Source organism: Cyclopterus lumpus, chromosome 8, assembly GCF_009769545.1.
Source record: "Cyclopterus lumpus isolate fCycLum1 chromosome 8, fCycLum1.pri, whole genome shotgun sequence".
NCBI classification, from domain to species: domain Eukaryota; kingdom Metazoa; phylum Chordata; class Actinopteri; order Perciformes; family Cyclopteridae; genus Cyclopterus; species Cyclopterus lumpus.
This window is the reverse complement of record NC_046973.1, coordinates 13,788,530-13,803,922: the sequence shown is the minus strand read 5'-3', so window position 1 is coordinate 13,803,922 and position 15,393 is coordinate 13,788,530. Positions and strand designations below refer to the sequence as shown.

At 47.7% G+C, this 15,393-nt stretch overlaps 1 protein-coding gene across 3 annotated transcripts in view; it reads right to left on the bottom strand.

The window, feature by feature from the left end:
- smurf2 (SMAD specific E3 ubiquitin protein ligase 2) overlaps positions 1-15,393 on the bottom strand; it is a 37,920-nt gene that overhangs the window by 2,602 nt on the left and 19,925 nt on the right. For all 3 annotated transcript variants that reach the window (XM_034539852.1, XM_034539851.1, XM_034539853.1), the window contains 14 exons: positions 13,312-13,377; positions 12,912-12,996; positions 12,677-12,760; positions 11,528-11,742; positions 10,328-10,412; positions 9,167-9,325; positions 9,017-9,076; positions 5,194-5,395; positions 4,059-4,162; positions 3,700-3,814; positions 3,188-3,366; positions 2,100-2,358; positions 1,782-1,983; positions 738-813 (listed from right to left, as the gene is read on the bottom strand). In XM_034539852.1, the coding sequence (XP_034395743.1) occupies positions 738-813; positions 1,782-1,983; positions 2,100-2,358; positions 3,188-3,366; positions 3,700-3,814; positions 4,059-4,162; positions 5,194-5,395; positions 9,017-9,076; positions 9,167-9,325; positions 10,328-10,412; positions 11,528-11,742; positions 12,677-12,760; positions 12,912-12,996; positions 13,312-13,377 (1,891 nt within the window). The remainder of the gene's footprint in view (positions 1-737; positions 814-1,781; positions 1,984-2,099; positions 2,359-3,187; positions 3,367-3,699; positions 3,815-4,058; positions 4,163-5,193; positions 5,396-9,016; positions 9,077-9,166; positions 9,326-10,327; positions 10,413-11,527; positions 11,743-12,676; positions 12,761-12,911; positions 12,997-13,311; positions 13,378-15,393) is intronic.

Sequence of the window (15,393 nt, the reverse complement as noted above, 5' to 3'; positions counted from 1 at the left end):
TCATATTTGAAAAAAGGTACTATCTAAGTCACCACACCGCCGCATAGCTCGTGACTCAATTCCAACATAATAGAGGTTTGATAATACAGTGGAAATCGCTTCTATGGGTCACAGAATCATTCCTGTTTCAATAATCGGCTTATAGTAAGATAGTGTTCATTTTGGGTCTTTTCATACATTCAAACTACGGTAATTCTACATAAAATGATTTGATTCGTTGTTTTATAATTTTTAATTACACCACCAGTTCATCATTGGTAGTCTAAAGTTTATTTCCAGCCCAGTAAAGTGGAGAAATGCACAGAAACCACCAACAAGCAAGGATTTAATCGTACTATTTGCAGTACTGACATTACTGTATTGGTACGAGGCACAGTACTGTTTTAGGCCATAGTCTAATCATAATTTGAACTACATTAAGCTAATGTATATATATATATATATATATATATATATATGTTTATGTCATCTACATTCTGTACTGTACTATAGTGTATTTGAATTATACACAGTACAATAATTTATGTAATAATGAAATACATCAGTACTGTATTTTAAAAGTCTATACAATTCAGTAAATAGTGAAGCGGTCGGTTTCCTTATTTTATATAAATAAATATACAAATCAAAATTAGGTGGTAAACTGAAAAGAAAACCTGGATATAACGATCGTCTGCCTATAGTGATAACTTTGACGCAGACAGACGTGGTCACTCCACGGTTCAACACTTCCTCACCAGGTGTGGGCTTTGGGCAGGTTGTTGGTGCTGGCATCAATCTGGTGGAGAGTAAAGAGTCGTGGGCCAGCAGCACCTGTACGAAGAGACAGTACCAAAATACATCCCGGTCAGCAAGGATGATCGAACAAGCCTGAATGGAATCAACCAGAACCAGAACCAGAACCAGAACCAGAGTCCAAATCCTTCCAGAACCCCCCAAGAAAGCAAAGTTCACGTGGGTGACTTTACCCCCACGTGAGACCCTTTACCTTTTCATTTTTTTACACAGCTTGGAATGAGCTGTTTTCAAAGGAAAATATTTCAGTGCGGAAAAACTTCCGTGGCATCTAAATGTAAACATTAAATATTCAGCGGTGGATAAATAGGATTTTCAGTCGCTTGTAAAATTAGCATTATTATTAAGGCCTTTCTTTGCTCCCATATGACAAGAAACATGTGTGTGTAATGGTGTAAGACGTGTCCCTCGTGCTGTCTGCGTGTGATGCTGAATACATCGTACTTGCACAGCATGAAGATACCAGCAGTACCAGCTGAGTCGACTGTGTCCCTTGACTGCAGCCATGTGTCCAGCTTTTCAGATTTTTTCTCTTCATGTTTTGACCATGAAAGGAAGCCGGTGTTATATAAAAGTTATGCGAGGGCGCCGTCTGCCTGTGGATCACGGCGTGATCCTCATGCCTGGGTGCTCTGTCTCTGGGCAGCGCAGTCTGCCAGCGTGGACCCGGTGAACCGCCGCACGACAGGCAGACTGGCGGTTCATCTCAGGTCGGAGGAACCCAGAGACACCGGGTGGAAGCAGATGAATGCCAAACACATGGGGAGCGCACACTGTGCGCACAACAAAGGAACGGCAAGGACTTCACCCGCACAGCTTCGCACATCGCCGATCCGACACTAACAGACATTTTGAGCCCTCAACTGAAGGCAGTTCACACCCAGGATGTTGAAGGAGCGCTTTCCTGGCAATTACTGCATAACGATACTGACGTTTACATAACAAAAAACAAAGCGTGCACAGTTTGGGTGTGTTAGCTGTGTTACCTTGGAGGGCCTTGAAGCCTTGCAGGGGAACTCTGGAGGAGCCGGTGACGAACTGCAGCAGCCGGGCCCTGCGCTCCTCGTCGAAGGACTCCACGGCTTTCCAGAACCACTTGACACTGTTGCTCTCCGCGGTGCAGTGCTTGAGTCGCGTGTTGGACTTCCAGTCGTTGATGTCGATTTTACCCAGGCCGCATACGATAAGCTGCGGGTCGAGGAAACAAGTGGATGTTTTGAAAGAGTAAAGTCGGACTTAACGTAAATCTAGATGCGCGCACGCGCGTGTGTGTGCGTGTGTGACGCGGCGGTTGATGAAAGTACCTCAAGCTCCTTCTCGTCGAAAGCCTTGAGCAGGTGTTGGGGGATGACCTCGTTGAAGCCCTTCTGCAGGGCCAGGAACTGGGCCTCGATGCCTCGCAGGAAACGCCAGTTGACGTAGAGCCGCACGTACTCCTTCTTGGTGTCCTGGGTGACGGAGATGCTCTTGCCGTTGGGCTTGAGCTCATGCTGGATGATCTCCCCGTAAGCATTGTGCTCCACGCAGAAGGTGTGGTCCAGGACACCTGTGATGTCATTGTCCCTGAAGAGAGGTAAGCGTTTTTGGTCAAAAATAAATAAATGAAAAACGCTTGTCCTATCCAATAAAAAGAATCCTCAGACACGGTTGTGAGGAACGTAGGAATGTAGCATCTACTCATGTAAGGCTAGCTCAGTGGTGCTAGGCGAGCTACAAGTAGGCAATAGAATTACACGCTTCCTTCTGCGCGGTGATACGGAGTTCAGCAGAAAGAAAATAGTTCCTATATAAAACAAGGTGTGTGGATTAATCATGGTTTAACCGGGTCATGATTTCTCGAAAGAGATGTTACTGTTGAGTTTTTTTAATGTATTGTTTTGCCGAGTAACGTATAGTCCTTTTATACTGGAGAGGAGGCAGTCATCTCTACGGCCAACAACTCCAAAACAAAACTAGATTGATGAATAGCACGACAGGAAAGAAGGTAATAAAAATATGTATTTTGGATTTTGGAGAATTTGTCCCTTTAAACTGTCCCTTTAAACTGAATGGAAAACACACATACATTCCATTATCCGGTTGAACCGCTTATCCTTTTTAGGGTCTGAAAACTTGTGCTTACGGAGCCCTGATGTAAGAAATATTAAAACACCCTGGGGGGCGCTGTCATCAAAGTACAGGAGAGAGGTTTCTATGTGAGAAACACTACTCATCAGGTGGTAGATAACAAAATCTACAATTGTGAAATTCACACTCAAATTGCATATTTTTCTTTGCCAGTCGAGATGACTTCTTTGTATATTGCATGTACATCGTGGACAGGAACGCAGAGCATAACATTGTGTTGTAATTTCTACTGTTTATGACTTTGTGTCTCGTGTCTTGCACGTACAGGATCCAGACGAGGCTGTTGTGCAGGTCAGGGTCAACCGACTCCATGTCGTCCAGGGTGATGGGTTTACCCAGCAGCTGTTTGTAGAAGGGCAGCGTGAAGCCTCCGTCGATGTAGTGGCCGTGGAACACCGCCATCCCCATGATGCGGCCAACAAAGTGAAAGTACGACAAGTGCTCCTGAGGGCAGACAAAACATCGTTAGTTTCCAAATGAAGAGTTAGAAGTATGTGAGTTAAATTAGTTTCACAATATCAAGCTGCTGAGTTCCCCTTTGACTAACCAACCAGTTCTAAATGATACAAGCCTCAACACAACAGGTGTTGTATGTGTGAGTCTGAAGCCATCAGGGTCTCAACTGAAGCTCACGCGTGGTTGGGAGGCTGATTTACAATTTAGACATGTTTTCAAGACTTCTAGTTATTACCAATTCAAATTCAATACTTTTTACGAGCTTCCCTTTTCGTTTGTTTGTTTGTCTTTTGCGTGTCGTCAGTGTTGACTGTGACTCACGGGGTTGACGGCAGAGTCGGGGTTTATCTGCAGTGTGTAGATGTCATCGCGGGAGTACTGGAACAGGCCGTAGTACGGGTTCAGCATCTCGTGCGACAGCAGGTAGAGCCACTCCCTGTACGCAGCGCAGCACACACGGGTCAGGGGAGAAACTTACAGTACAATACAGAGGTATGCAACCTGGTGTGTGGGAGTTCAGGCACGCTAACTGAGACAGAAAGAATCAAATAAAAATGGTGAGTGAGTTGTGGTCTTCGGACTCCTCCACTAGGAGGCAGACGTTTGTGTGCAAAATGAGAGCATTTCCAGAGTCCGTGTGGCCAATGCACCAATGCTCCTCCTTTGCTATGGCTTCTCACCTGGCCACTCCTCCATAATCGAGCCCCTCCTCCCCTCTGAACTTCACCATTAGCCGCTTCCACAGGTCCTTCGGCCTCATCTTCATCACTTGGCGATACGACTCCTGCAACACAAACGACACAGCACACACCTCGTCAACAAAGACAGTTGAAAGGCCGCGGTCAGACAGCTGTTAAGCTGCTGCTGATGAGGAGTTAAAGGGATGCCATCTTTAATATGTGCAATATCCACGTGAGTGGTCCTACCTGTGGGGAAACTGACAATATGTATGGCATTAGTTCAACTCTGAAAGTTAAAAACTATTAAAAACAATGTTTTGGGGCTGAAAATTAATGTTTGCCTGACTGCAGCAGTTTTGAAAAGAATGAGACAGATGCAATGTGGAGTTACAGAAGTCCTCATTTCCAATTGGTTCTCTGCTGTGAGGCTGAGAGCTCGCCGCCTCGATCAGTGTTTATCCCAGACAGCTCACAGAGTCTGAGTCATTAAAAGTGGATTAGGGGCAGTTATAATAAACACAGCCATAAAACTATAATAACACAGCCAGGTTACACACATGCAGCAGACAAATAGAGAGAAAACATGAATATCTTATCGACACCGCGCAGTCAGACAGGTCCACCAGCTCACACTTGTTCAGTCAAAATGTAATGCTTCAGCTGGTCTGGAGGCGCTCTGCAGTTACGTCTCGCTTAACCTCAAGATGCCCTCTGCACTCCTCCTCCTCCCTTCTCGCTCTCACATTGAGATCAGCCAACAAAAATGTCTTCGTTCAGATTAACAGACGTGGCTGTTCCAGCACATTCCAGTGCATATTTTATGAGAGTCACGCAGTCTGTTGCAGGTGTTGCTGCTCTGATGAAGGCCCCCGCGCCTCCTAGATGCAAAAAAACCTCAAAAAAACCCATCAACCTCCCCAGCTGAGAAAATGTACTCGAAAATGTGTTTCGGAGGTTTGGGGAACATGAGAGCAGGTGGTTGTGCATTGGAGCAAATATTAGATCCTATCCATGTTGCTCTACCATTTTGTTATGCATTTTAATTTGTTTCACGCAGGCTATGGCGACCGAATTTCCTATTGGGAGCGCCAGATGACATGACGGCATGACTGAGCTTGTTTCTTTCCATCCTCACCTCGAAGATCTCCTCGCGGGACACCTCGATGCGGCAGTGGCCGGCCTGAGGCTGCTGCTGGGACAGTTCCTGGCGGAGGATCTTGAGCTTCTGAACAAGGTCCCTCTTGTACTTGGGCACCGTGAGGCACTCGGCCTCCTCTGGGAGCTGACCGGGGGACACCAGAGCCTGCTGGGCCTGATCCTTCAACTGGTTCTGACGACTGGCGGAGGCAGAGAAGAGGGGGGGGGGGGGGTGAAAGAAAAGACTATTTAACTTTTAAAATATAGAACACAAACAAGCTTACTAGTGAGACAAAATAGGACTCAAAATACAGCTTTCAGAGAGGGAGAGTTGTGTCTCTGTCCTCTGCTGACTGCGGAGTATGAGCAGTAAACACACTGAGGTCATCTGGGAAGCACATCAGGTCAAACAGCTGCTTCTGCTGCCCCTCACACACTGACAGACATAGGTGGAGGTGAGATTAGTGGGAAGACGTCTCCCTCACTCTCACTCACTCAGTCTCACACTCACACACGCACATGCACACACACTCTCACACAAACACACACACACACATGGCACACGCACACACATGCGCGCGCGGTGGTCTCACGCAGAGAGACGGCTTAACTAAAAATAAGGCTTTCTTCAGGGGGAGCAGCAGAATACGACTAAGGGAAAGAACGCTCTGCAAATAGATCCTCTGTTGCCTTTGACTCATCAGGTAATGATGGGTCGTCAAGGCAACCTCACCAACTGCTAACTGGCTTAGCAGAGGCAGCAGCCGCCATCGTAGCTTTATACTGTGGAATTCATGCAATTGGCGGCAGTTGACCTAAAACTTGTGTCAAATATTCAAACCTGCTATACTATAAACTATATATACTATATACTATATACTATATGTGTTTTGGACACATGGGGGCAGCAGAAACAAGTTGTGAACACAACCCTAAAAATGCCTTTTAGGGTTGATAAATGGTGAATTCGTCTGCAAATAGTTGCTTACTGACACACCCAGCAGTTGCTGAGCAACGTGGACGTATATTCGGGGATAATTTTTTTTGGCCACCTCATGGTTTGAGAGTCCAATATTCTCTCTCTCTTTTCGCTCTTTGTTTGGTCTCCACCAGCTCCTTTGCTGATGACCAGGTGGAGTGCGCTGTGTTTTTAGTGTGTTTTTGTTGTTGTTGTTGCAGCTGCCGGCTGTAAAGTTGAGGGGAACTGCACAATCAGGTGATAATTCTCTGCAGGTCCACACTGCAAGGGACCTCTTTCTGATCATGTCAGACTGATGACAGAGGTCTCCACTCAAGCACAGGAAGGATAATACACACACACACACACACACACACACACACACACACACACACACACACACTGGCCTTTTGCACTCCAGCGGGGAGGGGGGGGGGGGGGGAGAGCAGGCGTGCTCGGCCCTGAGCGGGGCTCATAAACACCAGTCTCCAGAGCCGAGCACAGAGAGCGGTGGAGGCCGTACACATGTTGGCCCGTGTACACCCATAAGTGGTACCGAGGCTAAAATAAACACATTCTATGGAGCAAACAAATACAGGAGGAACCGTAACCGCCTCGTCTCTTTCCAACTCCTCTGAGAGTTCACTTCTCGACAGAGTGCAGTCGGAAAATGTCTGGACTGGAAACTGCTCCGCTCGAGTGTCCGCCTTACGGCTTACATTCTCCTCCACCGCAACGACAACTTCTCCTCAGCAAAGTGACTGAGTTTGGTTTCCGGTGTCTGCCCGGTAGAATCCACTTTGGCTTTTCAATCCCTTCCTTGCCATCCCAGAAAGCCACAAGGGGCCCCACGGGACACTCGAGACCTCCTCTTGAATCCCTTTTATTTCCTGCAGACTAGACTCAGCGGGAGAGGGGAGGTGAGGGAGGGCAAAGGGGTGGGGGGCAGGAACTCGCCCGACAGCACCCAAACACGGCAGACAACTCAGAGTGTGGGAAGGAGGGAGGAGGCGCGTGGAGCATCTCTCCCCGCACGTTCACCTAAAATCAAACATTCCCGCGGCGTCGGGCTTCGGAGTCCTCTCTGGTGCAGGTCACCTGATGGTGTTCCCCGCGTCTCCGGACGACAAAAGCCATGTTTTTGTTGAGCAACAAATAAACAAAGGTCTGGGAGGTGACACCATTTGTCTCTCGCGCAACTGTTCAGAGGGCAGTCCTGCAGCCACATTGCGACATCACAGGGGGAAAATAATCAAAACACCTGGCCTGGATGCTCAGGCAGTGTCTTTGACAAATCATTTTTAAAAAGGCAATAAACTATAATTGAGGGAGACACACACACACACACATATATATATATATATATATATATATATATATATATATATATATATATATATACTGTATATATCGAACATTTTTGTGGGATGACGCGACACGAATGGTGAAAATGTCTAAAATCCCTGACTTGATAAAAGGCAGATGTCTTGATGGAAACCCATGACGACTGATATCTTTTCCAGAGTTTTGTCACGAGACAGAAAGTCACTCCAACGTCTACGCTATTAGCGGTAACAGAGCAGCTTCGGTTGGGACAGAAACCGTCCCAAACAGATCCTCTATTGCAGGGTCAATGTCATGAGGATAAAACCTGACTCATCACAAATCTCAGGCCAAGGTCCACGCGTCCTGGAATAACCAGGAGAGTCTAAATCTAACACATCACGTCAGTTAACTTTTACATAAACAAAAAGCCCGTAAAGCCAAAATGTACAAATGCACCAAATGACAAATGAGCGACATTAGTAACACTAATAGCTGTGGAGACGCCAATCTTTCTGTCTGTGTATAAAGTCTGTGATAAGACCTGTGATATTACATTGAAAAAACCTTCCCGCTTCCTGGCTTTGATGTGAACTCATTATCCTTCCAGCATACATATACAATAAAAATTCTATGCATAAGATTCTCACACATCTGCGCAAAGTCATGCTCATGGACAAAAATTCCTTCATCAAAAGCAAATGTGGCGTGCCAGGCTGCATTTTTATAAGACTTTTCAGAGGGCCGTAGATGAATACAATGATTCCAAACACGCCCTTTGATCCATCAGAACAGGGAGAATAGAAAAGAAACCTGATCCTCTCTCTCTTTCTCTCTCCTCTCTCTTGGCCCTCAGAGCACCACCTTTGTGGAGCAATGACCTCTGGGTAATTCTATGGCTATCGCCGACACAGTATGTGTTTGAACAGCTGCACCGAGGAAGACACCCTGAACATGTGTGTCAATGCACACGGGCATGTACCAAGCACAGGAGCATGAAATAAAAAACGTGAACCTTCACACACACACACACACACACACACACACACACACACACACACACACACACACACACACACACACACACACACACACACACACACACACACACACAGCTCATTTATTGACTTGGGCATAACATTTATGCAGCGTTTCCTGGATGTAAGACGCTCCTCAGCCACAGACACAGCCGCCGTGGTTTCCACTCGGCTATCTGATGTCTGGCCAAAGCGAGCTTTGTGACGGATTGTGTGTTAAAACGTCTTTATGATCAAAACCTCTGCAGGGCTGAGGAATTACAATGTGTGTGTGGAGAGAAAGACTGTGGGGGATGTATTTCTGTGTGTGTATGAGTGCGTGTGTGTGTGTGTGTGCTCGGCAGACGGGCTACTCTGAACCTCTACAGGTGGTGAACACACCGAATCTTGATGTAAAACATCGACTGGGGGGGGGGGGGGCAAAGCAAGTAAGTCTGAGAATGTCTGAGCGAGTGCGTGCTTGTGTGTGTTCCAGTCTGCTGGCATGAAGCCCAAACCCTTACCTGACATTCTGACTTTCGATGCCTCCGCGAGAACCATTGGGGCTTGGACTGGGACTTGGACTACAGACGCGGGACAAAGACAAAGACAGAAGATGAATCTCTCTGCTCTCATGCACCATTTTCTTCCGGGTTCAAATTGATTCCACTCACTTGAGCACGAGATGCAGGTTGGCGGAGAGGCGCGGGTCCGTGAACTGCGTGGTTCGGTTGTTGTGGTCGACAAAGTAAACCCTCCCAGTGGCAGTGTTCCGGATCTCCCATCCAGGAGGTAGAGGACCCAGTTCCTCACAGTTCACATTACTCAGATCTCTGAAATGCAGCAAAAGAGCACATACTGAAGCGTTAGTATGCAGGAATTTGAGAAAAATAGAGGCAGCACAGGGTGGGACGGGGGACGAGAGACAAAACACACACACACACACACACACACACGGTATAAAACATACCATAGCACTGACTAACTGGAGATTCAGAGATGTCTGAGGAATCACTTTTATTCTATTTTTTCTTCTTCCTCCCATCTAAAGTATTTACTGCTGCCCTGCAACCCCTTTCGGACGGATTCCATGGAGACGGAAACGTTCAGAAAATTACAGCAGGCTCGCAATGCTGGCTCTTGGCCGCTCCGCAGGGTTAAAGCCAAAGAAAGGGGACCGGAGCCTCACGAGCCGATGAGAGCTCGGCCGCTAAGCCATCTGCTAATGTTGGAGCAGTCTGAGGAGCAGCCGGTGAGGTGTGGCGTGACCAAGAGCCCCCTATCAAGGGCAATAAAAACATGGGCCATCACTCACACGCGGACAAAATGCAACCATTGCCCAGGTATTATGATATCAGTCATGTTTTTATTGATAGCGTCTGGAGTGCAGTAAAGACCGCCTCTGCACATGCAGATCTACGAGCGTTTTGGAATATGGGAACCAATAGGACACACATGCCTGACTGAGGATTGCCCTCGAGGGCCTCCGGTGTTTGCTGATTGAGACCCGTGTGCTGTTGGCCATGTGTCCCAGAGCGAGGCCTCTCTGGCGCTCGTGCGAATCGCTCTTAGCCCCGTGACACTGGGGTCTCCTCACAGCGTGTCAGGCGCGTAACCAGCTGCAGGTTTACGGGCAAAACTACAAGGAGGACCAGGGACGAAGAGACCGTGGCACGAGGTGCGTGCAATGTCAGCTGTGATGGTAAATTCGGGACGACCTCAAGGAATGATAACGGATCTGAGCGTCTGTGGACGGCACCAATTTCTCCTGTATGCATTTTATTATTCTTGTTTTATGTAGTTTACAGTTTATATGGCGGACAGTAAAAACGTACCTTGGTACTCTGGGGTCATGCCACGTGCTAACACCCGTCTGAGTGTGGAGGAAGTACACTTGGCCTTGCTGCGTGGTCCTCTGCTCTGTTAGGTGGGGGGGGGGGACACACATACACAATGGGATTGAGCGATGCGAGATCTGGACCTCTTTGGTTATACAATCATGTGAATCCAATTTGAAAAACGGAGGGAGGACAACATTTTTGCCTGGACCTTGGAGCATCAAATGTTTAAAATATATGGAAAACGAAATTGAGTTTAATTCATGTAACACATGCAGACAGATTGTGTTTATAAGAGAGATCATACAGACGGAGATAAAAGGACTGTCTGAGTGAGTAGAGATCCCGAGAGGCAGCCAGGAGATGGGGGAAGGGGGGAGAGACAGGGGGAAGAACATTGGAGCGGAAAGGAGAGGAGAGATGGGGTTGTCTGACTTTCGAGTTGGTGAGCTCATTCATCACCGCCTGACAAAGATATTTCCATGAGACGGCCTGCCAGAGAGCTCTTCTGGCATCCCTTTGGACCTCCCGCCCTGCTTTAACATGCATGTACACATCACCCTTCAAACCTGCTCTCCTGCCCCCCGAATGAGCGTTTATGTTCGACACGCGGGGTCGGACGGTGTTCGCTAAACGTGAGGAGAACCAGAGGCGCTGACAGTGTGTGTGTGTGTGTGTGTGTGTGTGTGTGTGTGTGTGTGTGTGTGTGTGTGTGTGTGGGGGGGGGGGGGGGAGATGGCTGCCGCAAGCCTCTAACAGCCAGATCAATTCAAGAGGATTCTCTAAAATGGAGCCACTATTCCAGGCTCCTTGTGTGGAGCTGCAGTGTCGTCGGAGCGAATGAGGACAGATTAGCTGCTTTACTGAGCCCAGTGTCGAGCGGGAGCGAAGCAATTAACAACGGCATTACAACGATGACCCCATTCATGTCCGAAGTAGAGATGGCTTTCATAAGCGTATAAAAAAGCCCTGCCCAGCACACTATGGCGCAGTCGGAAAATTAAATATTTATTGTTCTCCAGAAAGGAAAGGCTATACAGTATTAATAGTGCGGTTGTTTCCAAATCAGATGCCCCGTCAGATGAACTCGAGCACCCCTTCAACCACCAAGCATCGCCGGCGGGATGATTCGGGCCGAGCGATGAGGCTCGATGATCAACACTCGTTCACAAACACGGCGCCGGCCTCCCCACTAACCGTATCCCTCAGGGAGGTCCGGGGGCGTGTGCAGGTGGGTTCTGCTCATGTAGTTGCGGTGCCGCTGGGAGCGGACCCGTCTCTCCGGGATCCGCTGGTCACCGTTGATGGGCGGCAACACTGTGGTGGGCGTGGCCCCGTTTGTGCTGACGGGCGTGTTCTCGTCCACGATGCAGCTGAGAGGCCGGCCAGGGCTGGAGTACTCTGACGCGGGCCTGAGAGGGGGCGAGAGAGACCCGAGAAGACCCAGAAGGTCAGGTCAGGTACAGCAGCTTGGAGGGCTTTATGTAATTAATTTGCACATCACTATATTATTAGACTTTTTTTCTGAGCTTTTGCAACGCGAATAAAAGGCATTAACCGATATACATGTACAACAAACCAAGATGGCCCTTTATTACAGAGCATATTAGATACACTCCTTCCTTTCTTACCTTTCACAATAAAAGCTTGAGACATGCACACTGCGGAACTGTTCACCAGAGGGAAATTCCCTCAGAGCATTTTGCTTCAAGGAAACTCAATAAAATAGCTTCCAGTAGCTTAGGCTGTACACCGATTGACCTCAGACGGCCAGATGCTGCTCTGGATCAATAGGATCCTGGTCGCTGGTCCTCTGGCACTTTGAAAAAGTGCTCCAAATTTCGTATCGCTGCCGGTATGAATAGTTTGGATGTGAAATATCTGCATGCAAGTATTTTCGCATTTTCTTGTCGTTTATTCGTCTCTAAAAAAAAATAAAGCATATGAAGACAATAGGTTTGAAAAGGAGAACGTCATCTCTCTAAACACACAGCAGCAGTCTTCAGGTGATAACTGGAAAATCCATACAGGGCAGCACACAAACAGGCCGTTAAAAACCAAATCACTGAGACTGCCTGAGGTCAAGCTTGGTAAGAAGCGATAAAAAGAAGCGAAATACAAAAGACAGAGACGGAGCGGGGGAAGAGACGCCCCTATTTCCGCTTGTCAGCTCCGTGACTTCCCTGGCTCTCCCACATCATTAAACACCACTGTCTGAAGCATTGTGTCTGACACCTTTTTAAAAAATTTTTTTTTTTTTTGAGGAGCCAACTCCAGTTCTGGACAGACTCCCCCAGTTCGGGGTCTCCTGTTGGAGTGTCTGCGGGCTGCACAGTGTGTACTCACCTGGTCGGCCTCTCCCACTGTGTGGTGCGTGTGATGTGGTTCAAGTACTGGATTCGCCCGGACGCCGTCCTCCTCTCCTCCCAACTGGCAGAAGAAAACACACACCGACACGGTTATGCAGCCACGGAGCCACCACATGCAGATATCATAGGCCGCGCTCGAAGGCGGCATTAGCGGCCTCTCGAAAATAAAGTTTTAAAAAATGTAAAGACATTTCCCCAAAACACCTGCTCACCCATCGGGGAGATCATTGTCAAACAGCCGACTGCAGTCCACCACGGAGCCCCCGGTGCCGATCCGGTCCCTCGACTGCAGGCTCACTGCAGCAACACATGGCACACAGATGCACGCGCCATTACTAGACATCACAGTTGCAGGCGCAGATATTTTATCAGAGCACAAAATGGAGCTATATATCTTTATGAGCAACAGGAATAGTGTTAAATCTTTATCAGCAGTATCCTGGAGGGTCTGGTAAAAGGAAGTTGCATTTTCATCTTTTCCATCTGCGGGGGAGGGTCCTAGTGTTATGGAATTGAATACAATTTGATACGAGGACTGCGATAGCAGAGAGCACACATGGATGCAAGTTACGAGCTCCGTGATTAATACAAAAAGTCTCCTTCTGTACTCACCCACTATCTGGCCTCTGACCGTGTCGCTGTCATTGGGACTCAGCTTGTTCAAGTCTAGTCTCTGGTCTGTGGAGAGAGAGAGAGAGAGAGAGAGAGAGAGACAACACCACGGGACACACAAGAAATGAGAAAAAAAAAAGATGAAAGGAGGAGCAGAAAAGAAAGGATTCATCAGTGTCGAGAGATTTACATGCGAACCAGCATGTGTTGGGAAGGTATTTTTCCCCTCCTCGGACGAGCCCAATTGCCCTGGATCATTTACATCACTCAAGAGTCAATTCCTCTCGCCCTCATTATCCGTCCCTCACTATTCTGCCTGCAGACCACAGCTTGGCTTTGCCCCGGAACAGATGGTCCGTTGAACAGCCACGGGCTGTAACAATCTCACTGAGCGTCGCTACACAGCGGGCTTCAGTTCACAGGCAGAGGTCAAACATTTGACACATTTCAGTACAAAGCCCGCGCTTATTCCACTCTTCCAGTCTTAGCGTGGACATAAACTTCTGCCAAAGTCTGGAAACTCTTTGTCTGAACTTCTTAAAGGCTGCGGAATTTGAGAGTGAGGGAGAAGGAGGGAGATCAGGCGGAAAGGGGGGGGGAAAGAAATAAATAAAAAATATGTCCAAGTTGCCTGCAGACATGAGAAATGCCCCTATCTGCTCTTGGTTGTCTGGCTTGTCATGCAGACCAGCCCAGGATGTCTGTCTAGACTAAACAGGGACCAAAACAGGCGATGGTCAAACTGTTACAAGGCTGGAAGGGGGGGCTGGAAGGGGGGGGGGGGGAGAAGCATGCACAGAATGTATGCAGACGCGCAAACGCAGCCGTGCAATTATGCATGAATGTTACATTCATCCCAAGACACTCTGCAATTACACACACAAATGTTTTAGTCCACCCGATGGCCTCTCTACAGCCCGTGGAGGGGACAAGTATGTGCAGGAAAAACAATGACAAATACTCACAGGAGGGTGGGGGTGTGTGGGGGGCGACCACAATAGAGCGAACACAACAAATCTACGCTTACACTTTAATAGCTCTACAATTATGCATGTCTGCTTGAAATGACCGGTTGTCTAGATCAGCAGACGGAGATAGAGGGAGTCACAATGGCATTATGTTGTGTGTGTGTGTGTGTGTGTGTGTGTGTGTGTGTCTACGAAGGAGACTGAAGGGGAAACCATGGGGGTGAGGAGGAGGCCAGGAGAGAGAGGAAATGCAAACCGCTCCCAGCTGTGGCACACGGTTCAGGTTTCCCGAGTCGCTCCAGGAAAACAACCGTGTCAGGGGGGGCTTCTAGGAAGCTCGGCGGGATTCTTTCCTGTTTCTTCCCAGAAGGCTGTGCGTGTGCCCGGCGAGCAGGTACACGCGGCCCGCCACGCAGGGGAAAAAATATAAATAAAAAAATCTGGCACCTCTTTTTGCTGGGAGCCATTTCCTAAAGCATCCGTCTCCATTTATCCAGTAAGCTTCTATTCAATTCAATTCAGTTTATTATGTATAGCCCCAATAACAGGCATTTAATAATTTAAGAGGTACGCTCCAACCCGGTGGAGAGGATAATGAACGACAGTAAATAAATAGCGCACTGGAGTAAAACAAACAAGTTTGGCAACATTCTCTGGACTGCAAGAACTCAAGACAAAAAGAGCGTCTGGGATGAAAGTGTGATTTCATCGTCAGGACAACGACACACTGAGCTGTAAAAACAACAATCTTTGGAGTAAACCAGCACAAACAAATTGCAGTCAGTTGTCTGATTGCAGCATTTTATCCTATCGGACTTTTCTATGCACAGATATTTAGGAAGGGGCAATAACGTATGACACAGACTTCGACAACTGTACTTTTTGTAAGAGTTAAAAGTACCCCGTGGAGTTTTCTCATACGCAAACAAAAAGGGCCGTGACCTGCCTGTGTGTGTGTGTGTGTGTGTGTCGCACATTCGACAGCATCACCCAGGTGTGCCAGTCATCTGGATGTTTAAATAAAGCCACGGTGGAACTAATTAACACACTCCTGATGTTGTAAACTCCTCCAAGTTGTCATTTTTTAAATTACACTATGTATTTAGGTATTTTC